Genomic DNA, 16710 nt, shown 5'->3' on the forward strand with positions numbered 1-16710 from the left:
AAATGCCGCTGTCACTATTGACAGCGGCATTTAATGGGTTAAACTGTCGGAATCGGCGCGCGCTTCGATTCCGGCAGTTGCAGCAGGAGCCAGGCTGTGTATAACAGCCGTGCTCCTGCCGCTGATCGCGTGGGTACAGTCTCAGTACCCGCGCCATCACAGGACGGATATATCCGTCCTCCTGCGCGAAGTAGCAGCTGCTGAGGACGGATATATCCGTCCTTCGGCGTTAAGGAGTTAATGACCAAGCTATTTTTTACGTTTTTCCATCGTCGCATTCCAAGAGTCATAATTTTTTTTTTATTCTGTCTACATAGCCGTATAAGGGCTTGTTTTTTGCGGGACGAGTTGTATTTTGTAACTGTACCATTTTTAGATGCATATAATATATTGATTAACTTTTATTAACTTTATTTTAGGAGAGAATTGAAAATAAGCAGCTATTCCAGCATTGATTTTCACGTTATAAATTGACGCCGTTTACTAAGCAGCGTAAATAACATGTTACCTTTATTCTATGGGTCGGCACGATTACGGGTATACCAAATGTGTAAAGGTTTTATATGTTTTCCTACGTTTGCACAATTAAAAGCCTTTTAGAAAAAAATTACTTGTTTTTGCATCGCCGCGTTCCAAAAGCCGTAACGTTTTTATTTTTCCGTCGATGTGGCCGTACGTGGGCTTGATTTTTGCGGGGCAATGTGTAGTTTTTATTAGTACTATTTTGGGGTACATAGGACTTATAGATTAATTTTTATTTTATTTTTTATGGGGGGAATGGGAGAAAAGAGAGAATTTTGACGTTGTTTTTTGCGTTTTCTTTGGACGCCGTTCATCCGGCGGTTTAATTAATATGTTCATTTTATTGGTCAAGTCGTTACGATCGCGGGGATACCATATATGTGTATGTGTGATTTGTTTTGACCGTTTTACTAAATAAAACCACTTTTTGGGCCAAAAAAGTAGTTTTATTTGACTTTGACTGTAATTATTATTATTTTTTTTTCACAAACTTTATTTTACTGTTTTACATTTTTTTTTTTAGTCCCACCAGGGGACTTCACTATGCGATCTGCTGATCGCATATATAATGCTTTGGTATACTTCGTATACCAAAGCATTATTGCCTGTCAGTGTAAAACTGACAGGCAACCTGTTAGGTCATGCCTCCGGCATCGCCTAACAGGCAGATGCTGAAGGCAGACCTGGGGGTCTTTGTTAGACCCCCGGCTGTCATGGAAACCCGACGGCGACCCGCAATTTGTTTGCGGGGGCGCCGATCAGGTGACAGAGGGAGCTCCCCCCTCTGTCAAACACATTAAATGCCGCTGTCACTATTGACAGCGGCATTTAATGGGTTAAACTGTCGGAATCGGCGCGCGCTTCGATTCCGGCAGTTGCAGCAGGAGCCAGGCTGTGTATAACAGCCGTGCTCCTGCCGCTGATCGCGTGGGTACAGTCTCAGTACCCGCGCCATCACAGGACGGATATATCCGTCCTCCTGCGCGAAGTAGCAGCTGCTGAGGACGGATATATCCGTCCTTCGGCGTTAAGGAGTTAATGACCAAGCTATTTTTTACGTTTTTCCATCGTCGCATTCCAAGAGCTATAATTTTTTTTTAGTTTTGCTTCGACATAGCTGTATAAGGCCTTGTTTTTTGCGGGACAACTTGTGTTTTTTTAATAGCACCATTTTGGGGTACATATAATTTATTTAAAGAGGCTCTGTCACCACCTTATAATTGCCCTATCTCCTACATAAGGAGATTGGCGCTATAATGTAGGTGACAGTAATGCTTTTTATTTAATAAAACGATCTGTTTTCACCACTTTATTAGTGATTTTAGATTTATGCTAATGAGTGTCTTAATGCCCAAGTGGGCATATTTTTACTTTAGACCAAGTAGGCGTTGTACAGAGGAGTGCATGACGCTGACCAATCAGCATCACGCACTCCTCTCCATTCATTTACACAGCGCATAGGGATCCTGCTAGATCCTTATGTGCTGTCTTATACTAACACATTAACAATACTGAAGTGTTTAGACAGTCAATAGACATTCCACGGGATGTCTATTCACAATCTCTGCACTTCGTTACTCTGTCTGTGGTAGTTACAGCAGAGGAAGCGTGATCTCGCGAGATTACGCAGTAAATGACAGGTTACAGCGAGATTACGCTTTGCTCTGTTGTAACTACCATAGAAACAGTAACGAAGTGCAGAGATTGTGAATAGACATCCCGTGGAATGTCTATTCACTGTCTAAACACTTCAGTATCTTTAATGTGTACGTCATGTGTATTCAGAATCCTGACACTTCTGAATCTTTTCTGTGAGATTTACAGCAAGGGAAACGAAATCTCGTTTACCTCCGTGATCTCGAGAGATTTCGTATCCGTTGCTGGAATCTCACAGAAAAGATTCAGAAGTGTCAGGATTCTGAATACACATGACGTCCAGGCTGGATGGTCATGTGTATTCATTATCAGGACACTGGATTAATGTTAATCAAGCAGAATCGCTGTGTATGTGGCTGCAGATCATGTTCCAGTAAGAACGCGATTCTGCTGTCTAAATGAATGGAGAGGAGTGCATGATGCCGATTGGTCAGCGTCATACACTCCTGTACAACGCCCACTTGGTCGAAAGTAAAAATATGCCCACTTGGGCATTAAGCAACTCATTCGCATAAACCAAAATCGCTCCTAACGTTGTGAAAATAGATTGTTTTTTTAAATAAAAAGCATTACTGTCACCTGCATTACAGCGCCCATCTCCTTATGTAGGAGATAGGACACTTATAATGTGGTGACAGAGTCTCTTTAAGGGGTTAATGGAAAGTTGAGAGGAAGTAAAAAGTGTGGTAGAAAAAAGTGCACAAGCAACAGGGATAACCGCAGCCTTGAAAGGATTGTCAAGAAAAGGCCATTCCAGAATCTGGGGAAGATTCACAAGGAGTGGACAGCGGCTGGAGTCAGTGCTTCAAGAACCGCCACACACAGACGTATCCAGGACATGGGCTACAACTGTCGCATTCCTTGTGTCAACCCACTCATGACCCAGACACAACGTCAGAAGCGTCTAACCTGGGCTAAGGAGAAAAAGGACTGGTGTGTTGCTCAGTGGTCCAAAGTCTTGTTTTCAGATGAAAGTAAATTTTGCATTTCATTTGGAAATCTTGGTCCCAGAGACTGGAGGAAGAGTGGCGAGGCATCAATCCAAGTTGCTTGCGGTCCAGTGTAAAGGTTCCACAGTCAGTGATGGTTTGGGGAGCCATGCCATCTGCTGGTGTTGGTCCACTGTGTTATATCACGTCCAGAGTCAGTGCAGCCGTCTACCAGGAAATTTTAGAGCACTTCATGCTTCCCCCTGCTGACAAGCTTTATAGAGATGCTGATTTTATTTTCCAGCAGGATTTGGCACCTGCCCACACTGCCAAATGTACCAATACCTGGATTAACCGGTTAAGGACTAGGCTGTTTTACAGCTAAATGACCAGAGCAAATTTTACAATTTTGCTATGCGCTTCTTTAGATGACTATAACTCAGCAGGTGAATAAAGTTCATCTTTGAATTTTACACTCTTTTTAAAGGACAGATAGGGCTTTGTTTTAGTGGCATTTGTCAGTATATATCATTTTTATTTTTTTCTCTAAAGTGGGCAAAATTGGAAAAAAATGCAAGAATTTATCAATTGCGCCAGTTTTTGCTAGCATTTTTCACACACGGTATGGACCACGGACAAAATTCATCTCCTTTCACATTCTTCCACTTCTCCCGTGCATGGGGGTTTTCTAAAATAAGAAATTGCAGGTTTATGCAAATGGAGCTATCCAGCAGATGAACTTTAGAGAATATGCAAACATGACATCCACCCCCCACCCATTCCCTCCCTCACCCTTGGAGTAAAATCAGGGGAAAAATAAAAACGTAATGTAGGGAAAATATATTTTCAACAAATTAACTAAAATCTAATAATTCAGAACAGTGTGGTATTTTTTAAAACATGGCTCAATGCACAGGCCTGGTTGCGAGGGACATGAGGGACAGAAATATCGGGAATCTTTGCGGTGCCCGTCTTTTCTGCAGACGCGGCACTTTTTCTGGGGGTTGCTTCTGGTTGGTGTTGGGGGAATCCGACTGATGAAGTGTCTTTCAGTCGGTCGCGTGACATCCTCAGACTGGGGGCATTCTCGAGTGTCCTGAACATCAAAAATGAGGCCTTCAATAATTTTTTCCTGGAAATCCAGGTATGTGTCTCTGCCTCTGTTTTTTTTATAGAGCACAAATGAGTTGTGGATTGCCACCTGTAACAAATAAATGGCCACTTTTTTGTACCAGGTTTTAGTTTTGCGTTTTACTAAATAGGGCTGTAAAACCTGGTCGCTTAAATCCACACCCCCCCCCATGTACATGTTATATTCGGACACGCTCACTGGTTTGTGCTTGTCCGATGTTGCCCCCCTTTCCCTCACTGCCACTGTTCCTGCGGTATGAATCGTGCTTAGCACATACACATCTTTGCGATCCCTGAACTTGACCGCCAGCAATTCCTCAGATGCATAAGCACAGGAGTCCCCCTTTACCATGCGCTTCCCCACTAATTGCTGTGGAAAACCAATTCGGTTTTTGCGCATGGTACCACATGCCCCAGTCCTTGCAGCATGCAAATGCCTAAACAGGGGCACACTGGAATAAAAATTGTCGCAGTACAGGTGGTACCCCTTGTGAAGCAGAGGCTGCATTATCTCCCACACGATCTTACTGCTGGTGGAAAGATCAGGGGGGGCATCCAGGAACATTTATTGTGCGGTCCCGCCCTTCATAAATCCTGAAGGCGGTGGTATATCCTGACCCGCTTTCACACAATTTGTAAAGCTTAACGCCATATCTTGCCCTTTTTGAAGGTAGATATGGCGAAAGCTAAGTCTGCCATGAAAGTTGAGGAGGGATTCGTCCACGCTTACATTCTGCTCAGGGGTGTAGAGTTGCAGAAATAAATTATTCAGGGAATTTATTAGCGGTCTTATTTTGAACAACCGATCCCGGTTTGCATCGGTACTTGGGGGGGCCTGTGCGTGGTCGTTGAAGTGGAGGAACCTCATTATTGTCTCATAACGAGACCTGGGCATTACTGCAGAATATACTGGGGTTGCTTGGGCGGGTCTTGTTGACCAGTAAGACCTAATGGAGGGCTTTTTGATAATACCCATATTTAGGGTGAGCCCCAAAAAATTTTTTAATTCCTGCAAATTGGTGGGCGTCCAATCTCTGGCATGGGTGGATGAAGGTTTCTGCCTTATATATTGAGTGGCATAGAAATTTGTTTCGTGGACAATTTGATTTAGGATGTCGTCCGTTATAAATAAATGGAAGTAATCCATTTGGACAATTTGTATTGTCCACGGTTATGCCAGGAGTGGCAGTAAATCCGTGGATTCTAGGCCCAAAAGATGGGGCAGGTACCCATACAAGAGCCTGGACTGGGGGGACCAGGCTGTCCCGTGCTACAGCGCTACTAAGACCTGCGCTTTCATGTTCTGCAGTTTCAACTGCATCAGGGACAACGTCCCCTGAAGATGAACCTGAAGTGACGCTGTCATCGTCACTGCCCAAAACAGGTTCCATCTCTGACGCCATCTCTGATGCGGTCTCTGACTCAGACCACAGCATGGCGTATGTCTCCTCGGCGCTAAACAACTTCCTCCCCATAACGTAACTAACACTAACTAAACAAATTTTTTTTTTTTTTTTTTTTATAAAACACACAAACTAACTGCTATATATATCTACACTACCGCTAACAAAAAATAAACCGCTATTGCTATATATATATTATATATATGTGGATATATATATAATTATATACTCCCTACCTGCCTATTCTAATAGAATGAAAGAAAGATAGATGGATAGATTGTATAGATAGATAGAAAGAAATCTATCTATACAGAGAATGTTTTATAGTGTAACTGTATTTTTTTGTAACTGTAACTGTAATCTTCTGGCAGCAATTCTCCCGAGTCTCTTCTTCTCCTCAAACTGAAACAATGTTTGAGGAGAAGAAAAGAAGCAGGAGATTTACTGCCAGAAAAGTAAAAATAAAACAAATGTGGTCGCTGTGATTGGTCCCTGATACTCTGCCCAGTGCCCAGAGCTGTTGGTAACAGCGTGGGCACAGGGCTGTGTGCACGCGATCGTGTGCATACTGTTTTATACGCAGAAATGCATGTGATCGCTGTGATTGGTTGTCACAGCGATCACATGTTCAGGGGCCAAAAGATTGGCCCCTGACATTCTGCCCAGTGCCCATGGCTGTTAGCAACAGCCAGGGCATAGAGCTGTGTGCACGCGATCGCGCGTGCACAGTCTCTGAAGTGCCGCCGTAATTAGTCTATACGGCGGACTTCAGAGACCCTGACCGCTGGCCGTATATTTACAGCCAGTATTTCGGTTTTAACTCCTTCCCGTTGTAAACAACTTTCAGATTTTAATTTTCGTTTTTTCCTCCCCACCTTCCAAAAGCCATAACGTCTTTATTTTTCCGTCTATATAGTCCTATGAGGGCTTGATTTTTGCGGGATGAGTTGTAGTTTTTCGTAGCACCATTTATTTTGCTATATAATGTACTAGGAAATGGGGAAAAAAATATTTGTGGGGTAGAAAATGAAAAAAAACAGCTATTCCTCCATGGTTTTTTGTGCGCCGTTTTTACGGAATTTGCTGTGAAATTAAAACCACATGTTAACTTTATTCTGTGGGTCAATACGATTACGGCCATACCAAATATATTTATTTTTTTCTATATTTTACTACTTTTACAAGTAAAAACCGAAGTGTGAAAAATAATTTATTTTGTGTCGCCAAATTCCGAGAGCCATAACTTTTTTATTTTTCCGTTGATTTAAGTGGTATGAGGGCTTATTTTTTGCGGGATAAGCTGTAGTTTTTAATAATACGATTTTGGTGTACATGCGACGGTTTGATCACTTTTTATTTAATTTATTGTGGGCTGTTAGGTGACCAAAAAATATAGATTCTGGCGCTTACAATTTATTTTATTTTTTTAATTTTTTTTACGGCGTTCACCGTGCGGGTTAAATAATGATATATTGTAATAGTTCAGACTTTGGCGGACGCGGCGATATCAATTATGTTTTATTTATTTTTTTACTATGCTCTATGGGGAAAATGGGAAAAGGGTTGATTTTTTTTTTTTGAACTTTTAATATTTTTTATTTTTTTTTATGCAAAAAAAACAACTTTATTTAACTCCCATTTTTTACTTTTTTTTTTATTAGTTCCATTAGGGGACTTCAACCAGCGATAGTTAGATCGCTTGCACGATATACTGCAATACTAATGTATTGCAGTATATCATGATTGTGACACACATCTACTAAGCCCTGCCGGAGATGGCGGATCGGGGGCCTTCATTAGGCTCCCAGGCAGCCATAGAAACCATCGACTCCCCCGAGATTGCATTATGGGGGGCGCGATGAGCTGTTAGAGGGGGCCGCCCCCTCTTTCTAACGATTTAAATGCTGTGGTCGCTATTGACTGCAGCATTTAACGAGTTAAACGAGCGGGATCGTTCTCGAGCGCAATGCTGCTCGTTAGGGTATGTTTACGCGATAACTGCAATTACGTCTGAAATTACAGAGCTGTTTTCAGGATTAAACAGCTCCTGAATTCCAGACGTAATTGCATGTACCCGCGTTTTGCGGCGCTTCTTTTACGGACGTAATTTGGAGCTGTTCTTCATTGGAGTCAATGAAAAACTGCTCCAATTACGTCCCAAGAAGTGTCCTGCACTTCTTTTGACAAGGCTGTAATTTTACGTGCCGTATTTTGACAGCGACGCGTAAAATGACAGGTCGTCGGCACAGTACGTCGGCAAACCCATTGAAAGTAATGAGCAGATGTTTGCCGACATATTGGAGCCGTTTTTTCAGACGTAATTCGAGGCGTAAAACGCCTCCATTATGTCTGAAAATAGGTCGTGTGAACCCAGCCTTACTCTGAAGTGTCGGCTGTAACGATACAGTCGACACCCGCATCGTATGGAGCGGGTTCACTCCGTGAGCACGCTCCATACTTCCCCTACCCGGCTATGACGTAACTGTATGTCATATGTCGGGAAGGGAAAATAATATCTATATAAATATTGTAAGGACGCTCTCCTATTTTCTTCGTGCTATTCAGGTTTGGGTTGGAGTACCCAAATATGTATATATAGAACCTAAATAAAAAGCTCTTCGGAAATACTTGTTTGGTTTGTAGTGTGTCTACTTACCAGGAGCGTCTGGATGACGCCAAGATTTCCCCTGTCCACATTTTATGCAGCGATTGTGAGAAAGGCCTAGGTTGGGCCGAAACGTTAAACTATATATCGCTTGCTTCAAAAATACATTCTATGTTACTATTCTTTGGAAATAAAAAATAATAAAGTAACAATTTCTTGAAAACCAAACGAAACGAGTATTTCCGAAGTGCTTTTTATTTAGGTTCTATATATACATATGTCGGGAAGGGGTTAAAAATCATTTTTGAAATTGGGTTTATATAATATTCTAATTTTCTGAAAGACTAAATTTTGGGTTTTCATTAACTGTTAGCCAATCATCAATATTAAAAGAAACAAATGCTGGAAATAGATCACTCTGTGTGTAATGAATTCATATAATATATGAGTTTAACTTTTTTAATTGAATTACTGAAATAAATTAACTTTTTGATGATATTCTTTTAAAAATGTCCCGTAGTTTTATGTATACAGCTCCTATGCAGACCAATGTGTGACGATCCCTGGGAATAAGCAGTTGTCAGACACCTCATCTCCTCAGGAAATCATTAGCAATGATGAATTGTAATCTGGCCGGCAGGCCCCCCCTGTACATGAGATGATTGGACGTTACCAATATTGGTGGGTTAGGATGACCCTCCTCTCGAGTATTCCCTGGTTAAGGCCAGTTTTACACGTGGCATATTGACATTTTTTCAGTGGTGTTTTTATGCACTTTTTTGTGAAATCTGTGGCCAGATGTTAGTTTGAAAACTATGGGGATGCCCACAAATGTTGCATTTTGGTTTTTGGGGGTCATTGGTGTTTTTATCACGTTCACCATGCTGTAGGTATGGCGTTTTCTTTTCTGCGTTTTTCTCTATAGGCTTTTCTATAGAACTTTACAAATAAAATGCTTGTACAAAATGGCACTAAATGAAAAACAATCATGGGTTTGTTTGTATTCTGTAACTATGGAGACAGGCAGCTCTGCATTGGAGCTGTTTACACAAAACAGTAGCAGATTTTTCCTAAGACGGTTTGCAAAAAGTTTTTTCTTATTTTTTTTTTCAAACCCAAGATTGGTTTCTAACCTGAGAAATGATCGATGACGTAATCTGCTTCCTCCATGAGAAATAAAAATTAAAAAAAGTGTGTAATAATACATAACATGTGCCAGTGTCGGCATTGGGGAGGAATAGCGGACGGAGAGTGTACAATAGGGCGGGCGGTGAGAGGCAGCACTTCCTGTGTGGATGTGTGAGAGGCGGAAGGATCGCGCACGGAGACGCATTCAGTGTAGTGAGCGGGTAGCAGCTCCAGTCTTCCTGTAGACTGCGGAAGGATCTGGCCGTCTCTCCTCCCCTTGCACACACGCACTGTGTGTCTGTATCCCCGCTTCCTCCTCTATGCTGCTGCTGTGACTCTATGTGAAGCACAAGCTCCGGGATAAACATGGCGACGTCGCTGCATGAAGGACCGACCAACCAGCTGGATCTGCTTATCAGAGCCGGTAAACCAATATTGGGCATGCATGCGTTGCACGGGAGGGATGCCCGGTTAGCGGGCAGTGATAGTGAGCATGCACCGCCTGCCCCGGCCCAGTGTGCTGGGCACTGGCTGGGATGCAGCTGCGCACGTTGCAGGGAGTGATGGAGGACGGGGTAGGAAGTGATCACCTTGGCTGGGCACATTGATGAGGGGGGTGGTGAGCAGTCGGCAGCGCTGCTGCTCCGGGAACCAGGAAGTGTGTGCTTGTTGTGTGCTGCCACGCTGTCTCGTAGTGCTGCCTGCTTGTCACTGTACATGTGAGCGGCTGTGATTCCCGGCGCAGGGCCGCCTCCTCTGCATTACACATGTCATGTGTACACCGAGTTGCTCTCCGCTGTCTCGTTCTCCGTACTTTCAGGACCGGCTAGTGTCTGATGTGTACCGTGCTAGGGAAGTCACACATTGGGCCTGATTGTAGAAATGTGCATTACTATTGACGTGATGCAGCTGTCAGTCACCGAGGATCGCTTCTTTTTATGTTGATTACAAGATTATATTTGCATTTTTTATTTTTGTATTTAACCTTAGTAAAAAAAAAAAAAAAAAAACCCGTTCATAGCGGAAGCGCAGAGATCAAACGGGCAGGAGGGTCGGATGATGGGCAGCTGCATGCTGCCAATCCGCTCCCGGGGATGGTTCGAAATCTGAGCGCTAACCAATGAGGATGCGATGTAGAGGACTGGCTGCGGGCCAATGAGCGCTCAAGGCGGCTTTGATTGGCAGCGAGCTGTGAGCTCACAATGCGGATGGAATTGGAGGGAAGAGAAAAGATGTAAACACGGAAGTGAGGGGCGGGGTTTCAGCACCTGGGACACTGCAGCTTGTTAGACACGTGAGGACTGCTCAGGAGCTCGCTGTATACAGGGCTGCGGCTCTCGTGTGTTCACACAAAGGACCGTCCTCTCCCATGTAGAGGACTTGTAAACTCCTGACCAGAACTCCTCCGTGCCTGTTTAGAACTGCTCTTCTCCGTGCAATGCATGTTTGGTGACTTACTCTTCTATTGTGAGCTTCTTTACAAGGACGTAATTCTAGGAAACCTGCTCCAACATGGGATTACAAAACATACTATTCACATTATAATAAAGTAACCATTTAACTAAATAAATAGACACGACACTGGAGCGGTGCTAAAAATATTCTGGCCACGGCCTTTTATTAAAGTTACCATAAAATATTGAATAATAAAAACCATTGACTTTATCATCCTGAATTATTAACCTGGTTTAGCCATAAGCTCAAGCCTACCACAAATAATACATATATGTATGTCCACTCATACTGCTGAGCGACTTACCCCTTTCAGCAAAAGGCTGTGGTAATAAATACAGGACAATCACAAAAATTAGGGCGGGGGCAGCGCACATTTATTCCAGGAATATGTCAGAAGGTCTGCCAAGACCACTGCATATTCCTGGGTTATATCTACCGAACTAGTCACCTGACCACACCCCTTACACCAATCCCTGACTTCTACTAAGGCCCTAAACTGCCTTCAAGGGAAGGTGTCATGATTTTTATTATATTGCTTTTAATAAAATATAAACAAAAAATGATTTAGTCTTGTCATGTTCTAATTTTTACTGTGTTCAAACTTTTACTTCTCTATGGGGGCTCTAAATATTTTTTTTGAATACGGCATATACAACCCCATAGAGAATGCGAACGGAAACCGTTCCATTCTCTGAAGCGTACGCAGTCTGTGTGGGAACAGCGCATGCGCCGCTCCCACACAGACCAAAACGAATCTCATTTGTAGATCGAAATCCGGCGCCATTTTCATTTGGACCGGAAGCCTCTGCCGGACAGTTAGATGACAACCTAAGCTTAACTAGTTCATTGTGCAGCCACATACACACACGCTAACATTACTCAAGTGCCCTGACAGTGAATATACATTACCTCCAGCCAGGACGTCATGTCTATTCAGAATCCTGACGTGTCTGTGTGATATTTACGTCAAGGCAAGCGTGATCTTGTTTTTAAATAACAGTTTACAGCGTAATCTCGCGAGATTACCTTTGCCTTGCTGTAAATCTCACACAAACGTTAGCCAAGTGTTTCCGAAACTGGCCGGGGATTCCGCACCAGGAGAAATCCCTGACTTCACTGTCCATATATGGACAATGACTTCTGGAGTGGTCCCCTGCTCTTGAAGCGGAATCGGCGGCCGGTGATTCTGCTGCAGGCGAAGTCTCTAATGTCATTATGTACAGTGACGGCAGGGACTTCTCCTGGAGCGGAATAATGGGCCTCTGTGGCACTACTTAGAGGAGGGTAGTGTGTGGCATTATCTACAGGGTAGCTGTGACCGTATTTACAGAGGGCCGTGTGGCAAAAAATTGGCAAATGAAATTCATCCGTTTTTAAAACTGATGCAAAACGGGCCAAAATCAGCCGTTAACACCTCATGCACACGACCGAGTCCCATCAGTGATCCGAGGAAAGATAGAACATGTCCTATCTTTCCTCGGATCGGAAACTCTGGCATGTGAATCTCGTCCGTGAAAAATGATCAAAGTGAATGGGTCCATGAAGACTATCGGGTGCCATTCAGATGCTGTCAGAAACGGCCCGAGTGGCACAACGGTCGTGTGCATGAGGCGTAAAAACTAAAACACGGAACGGATTTAAAAATGGCAGTTTTTATCAGCCGACACTCGTACGCTGTCGTGTGAATAGAGCCTTGTTGCTCTCCTCTCGGACCAAGAGATGAGGATCCTGATCAGAGGACCCCCCCCTATATAGGGTTGTCACAATACCAGAATTTTGATACATTGGGTGGTATTGCGACTCGATACCTAAACGATAAGAAAAACTCTGCCTCCCATTGATTTCAATGCCAGGTGAGAGACGGAACCGTGGGAAGAAATCGCATGTGCCGCACATTAATAGTAAATAACCCCATCATGTTTCTGTTATGTTGGACAACATTGGGTTAATGTGTGTTACATGATGGGGTTAATTACTAGTAATGTGAGGCACATGGAGGTATTAAATTCATAATACCTCGTGCCTCATGTTAATAAGTGAAAGAAGGCACTTTTTATTTGAATTCTTTCTTACTCCTAAATGACGCTATATATTTGTTTTGCAGGTTATTACGGTCGCGACTATACTGAATATGTGTATATGTTATGTATTGAGACTTTTATTTTATTTATAGTATGTCCCACGATCCAAGGGGCTTTCCCCTTTAATATAGTATAATGGAGAGAAAGAAGGCTGGCACTGCCCCAACTCAGGCAAAAAACAGTCTCTGTGTGGAGATCCTCATTCCTTTATGCACGTGGAATACAGCTGTCAACTTGTTGCCTACGGGGTGCTCATTGAGAGAAAACAGCACGAATAAAACTTGAATATTGGAAGATAGAAATTACGAGGCACTCACCATGTATGCCAATAAAAGGATTTATTGTAGTAGATCTTGGTCTGTTTGATGTGGAAGAAACCGTTTCTTCCAATATTTCCCCTTGAATGCCGCGGTCCGCTTTGATTGCAGCATTTAAGGCAATAGCAGCGGAGATGAGCGACTCCTCTGATCTCCGCCTTTAGAGCGGGGCTGCCGCTGTGTAATACAGCCAGTGCCCGCTCCTGTGCGTGCGGTCAGCATGAGGTGATGCGGCCGGCGCTGCACTGAAGACAGAACATAGGGGTGTATTGCAGTGCGCCCGCTATGTTCTGTCTTCAGTGCTGGCCGAATCGCCTCATTCTGACTGCACGTACACACTTGTTAGGAGCGGGACAATGGAGGTGTTACACGCCCGCAGCCCTGCTCTAACGACATTTTCGTGTTATACAGCTTAATATCGAAATACATGATTTAACGGTATTGAACCGTTTGAGGGTGCATTGCATTCAAATAGTATAGATATTTTGATGCATTGTGCAACCCCTACCCCTCTATTACCTCTAAACCCTAATACAGTATATAAAAATGGTCTTTCTGGGCAAGGTGCACAGGGTAATACATTTGGCGATGTGCATTTTATGCAATTGTTTAAAGAGTAATGAAACTTTCAGAAGACTACTAACGTCAGAAGTTTTGATCAGTGGGGGTCCAGGCAGTGAGACCCCCACCGATCACTAAGACGAAGTAGCAGAAGCGCTCAGGTGAGCGCTGGGCCGCTTGGCCTCTGATTGGCTTTTTTCGGAGCATCGGAAGGCCGTGTTCACACGTGGAAACCGCAGGAAAAAAACCGTCTGACATTGCCTCCCATTGTTTTTAATAGGAGGTGAAGGCGTGGAAAAAGAGGAGACATGCCCTAGCTTGAGGCGTTTTCCGCCTCAAAAACCCCATTGAAATCAATAGGAGATGGAAAAAAATGCTGCAAACGGCCACAGAGTTTTTGATGCGTTTTTTTCCTTTGCCTGTTGAAGAAAGGTAAAAAAAAAATGCCTGTGGTGCAGAACCACTTCAAAAGAACCAGAGTTTATTTTTTCCAGGCAGAATTTTCTGCCTGCAAAAAAACTCTGTGAACATGGTCTAAGGCCCCATGAACACGAACATAAAAACGCCCGGAATTACGGGCCCATGTACTTCTATTGGCCACGGGTACCTCCCCGTATGCTTACGGGAAGGTGCCCGTGCCGTTGAAAAATATAGAACATGTCCTATTTCAGGCCGTAATTACGGCACGGGCAGGCCCATAGAAGTCTATGGGGCTCCCGTAATTACGGGTGACTACGTGTGTGCACCTGTAATTACAGGAGCATTGCTAGGCGACGTCCCGCGATAGTCACTGTCCAGGGTGCTGAAAGAGTTAAACGATCAGCAGTAACACTTTCAGCACCCTGGACAGTGGCTACCAATCACAATATAGATCAACCTCGAAAAAGACGTTCATACTTACCCAGAACTCCCTGCTTCTTCCTCCAGTCCGGCCTCCTGGGATGACGTTTCAGCCCATGTGACCGCTGCAGCCAATCACAGGCTGCAGCCGTCTCATGGACTGCCGCGTCATCCAGGGAGGTCGGACTAGATGTCACCAAGACAACGGCCGGGTAAGTATGAATTTCTTTTACTTTTTCTGCAGAAAGGGCTGTCCCTTCTCTCTATCCTGCACTGATAGAGAGAAGGGCTGCCGATTACTGCAGTGTAATTTTGCAGCGAAAACGTGCCCGTAAATACGGGTGAAATACTGGTGCAATACGGGTCGAATATGTGTGACCAAGGACCCGTATTTACGGGAGGACAACAATACGTTTGTGTGCATTCGGCCTTAGGTTGGCTTTCTGAGAGCAGCCGATAAGAAACGAAGCGGCTCAGCGCTCACCCTTTGTTTTAGCAATCGCTGGGGGTCTCTGTGCCTGGACCCCCATTGATCAAAAGTGTCGTTATGTCAGAAGTTTTCTGCAAGTTTAGTTACCCTTTTAATTACTTTCATTAGTGTAATTGCTCCTATTTTAAGCAAGAATGTTTCTTCTACATCTTTGTTCTGCACTTCATATAGTAAAAATGTAGAGAAGACCGTATAGTCGAACTATAGACAATAGTCTAGTTTGTCACCTTCAGGGACAAGTGCTTTGAATTTTTTTTCCTCTCCGATGCCCTTAATTCAAATTTTATATGTGAATTTCATAAACCTATATCACTATGTACTGCTAAACCAAAATAGGCCATAGGCTATGCAACACATGCAGATTTTGCTGCGGATTGTTGGCAAAATCCATGGTGGATTTCACCCTTTGCGTTGCAAATGGGATCGGTGCCACATTACAGCATTATGAGCATGCTGTGGATTCTAAAATCCACGGAATACTTTTGATTCAGCATTATTTTTTTTCCCATAACATGTTGTTTTCTGTGGTATACACAGGTGGAGCTTGAAAATTGCAGACTTGTAGTTTTCTGTATACGGCCTTTTTCACACTTTGCAGTGTTTTTGAAGCCACAACCAGGAGTGGATTGTAAGGCCTCATTCACACGGCAGGGTTTCCCGGCCGGGTGCCGGCCGTTCATAAATCGGCCGGCACCCGGCTGCATTAGGAATAATAGACCCCTAATGGGGCTATTCACACGACCGATTTTTTGACGGCTGGAAAATCCGGCCGTCAAAAAATAGGACATGCTCTATCTTTGCCCGGACACCCGGCTCCCATAGAAGTCTATGGGGCCGGGTATTACACGGCCATCACCGGAATGTGTTCCGAGTGATGGCCGGGTTTCCCGGCGCTTGCGCTCTATCTCCTCCTCCTCACAGCGCAGAGTGCATGTGAGGAGGAGGAGTTGATGCCATTCTGACGAATGGCATCGCTGTACACTGTGTTGCAGGGCCGGGGTGTACAGCATGTGGAGGGAGCGCTGCGCTGGCTCCCTTCCCCTGCTTGTTAAAAGCACCCTGGCTCGGCGACACCTTCGATGGCGCCGCTAGTAGTAGTAGCAGCAGCTGCTGCGGCTGCTACTACTGTAGCGACGCCACTATAGCAGAGCGGGGAGGTATCTCCTCGCTCTGCTATGTGCTAGCCGCACTTTAGCTCCTTGAAGGAGCGGAATCCCCGTGTTTTCGGGGATTCCGCTCCTGGACAGAGCGCTTGATGTCTCTGTCCATATCTGGGCAGTGACATCAGGGGAAACTCCTGAAGCGGAATCCCCGAACACATGGGGATTCCCCTTCAGGAGCTGCCGCTGATGTCACTGTCCGGATCTACCCGGCCCGGCACGGATGCATAACTTTATGCAAACCGGCCGGGCAAAATGGCCGATTTTACCGGCCGACACTCGGGCTCGGGAACGACCCGGTCGTGTGAATCCCGCCTCAAGGGAGTGGAAGTTCATAGTAAAGATTCTACTTTGTATTTGAATCCACTCCTGTTTGCGGCTTCAATAACTGCACTATGTGAATATACAATGAATGGGAAACGCTTTTCAAAC

The 16710-nt window shown here is 44.2% G+C and overlaps 1 protein-coding gene across 2 annotated transcripts in view; it reads left to right on the forward strand.

Annotated features, from left to right (window-relative positions):
- Positions 1 to 16710, forward strand: part of ELF2 (E74 like ETS transcription factor 2) — a 92611-nt gene that overhangs the window by 45677 nt on the left and 30224 nt on the right. The window contains exon 1 of one of the 2 annotated variants that reach the window (XM_075860439.1): positions 9559 to 9798. The exons of the other annotated variant lie outside the window; for it this stretch is intronic. Within the exon in view, the coding sequence (XP_075716554.1) occupies positions 9741 to 9798 (58 nt within the window). The 5' untranslated portion in view covers positions 9559 to 9740. Of the gene's footprint in view, positions 1 to 9558; positions 9799 to 16710 lie in introns of those variants that run through there. 2 annotated transcript variants of the gene reach the window in all.

The sequence above is a fragment of the Rhinoderma darwinii genome, chromosome 1 (genome assembly GCF_050947455.1).
Source record: "Rhinoderma darwinii isolate aRhiDar2 chromosome 1, aRhiDar2.hap1, whole genome shotgun sequence".
Taxonomy (NCBI): domain Eukaryota; kingdom Metazoa; phylum Chordata; class Amphibia; order Anura; family Rhinodermatidae; genus Rhinoderma; species Rhinoderma darwinii.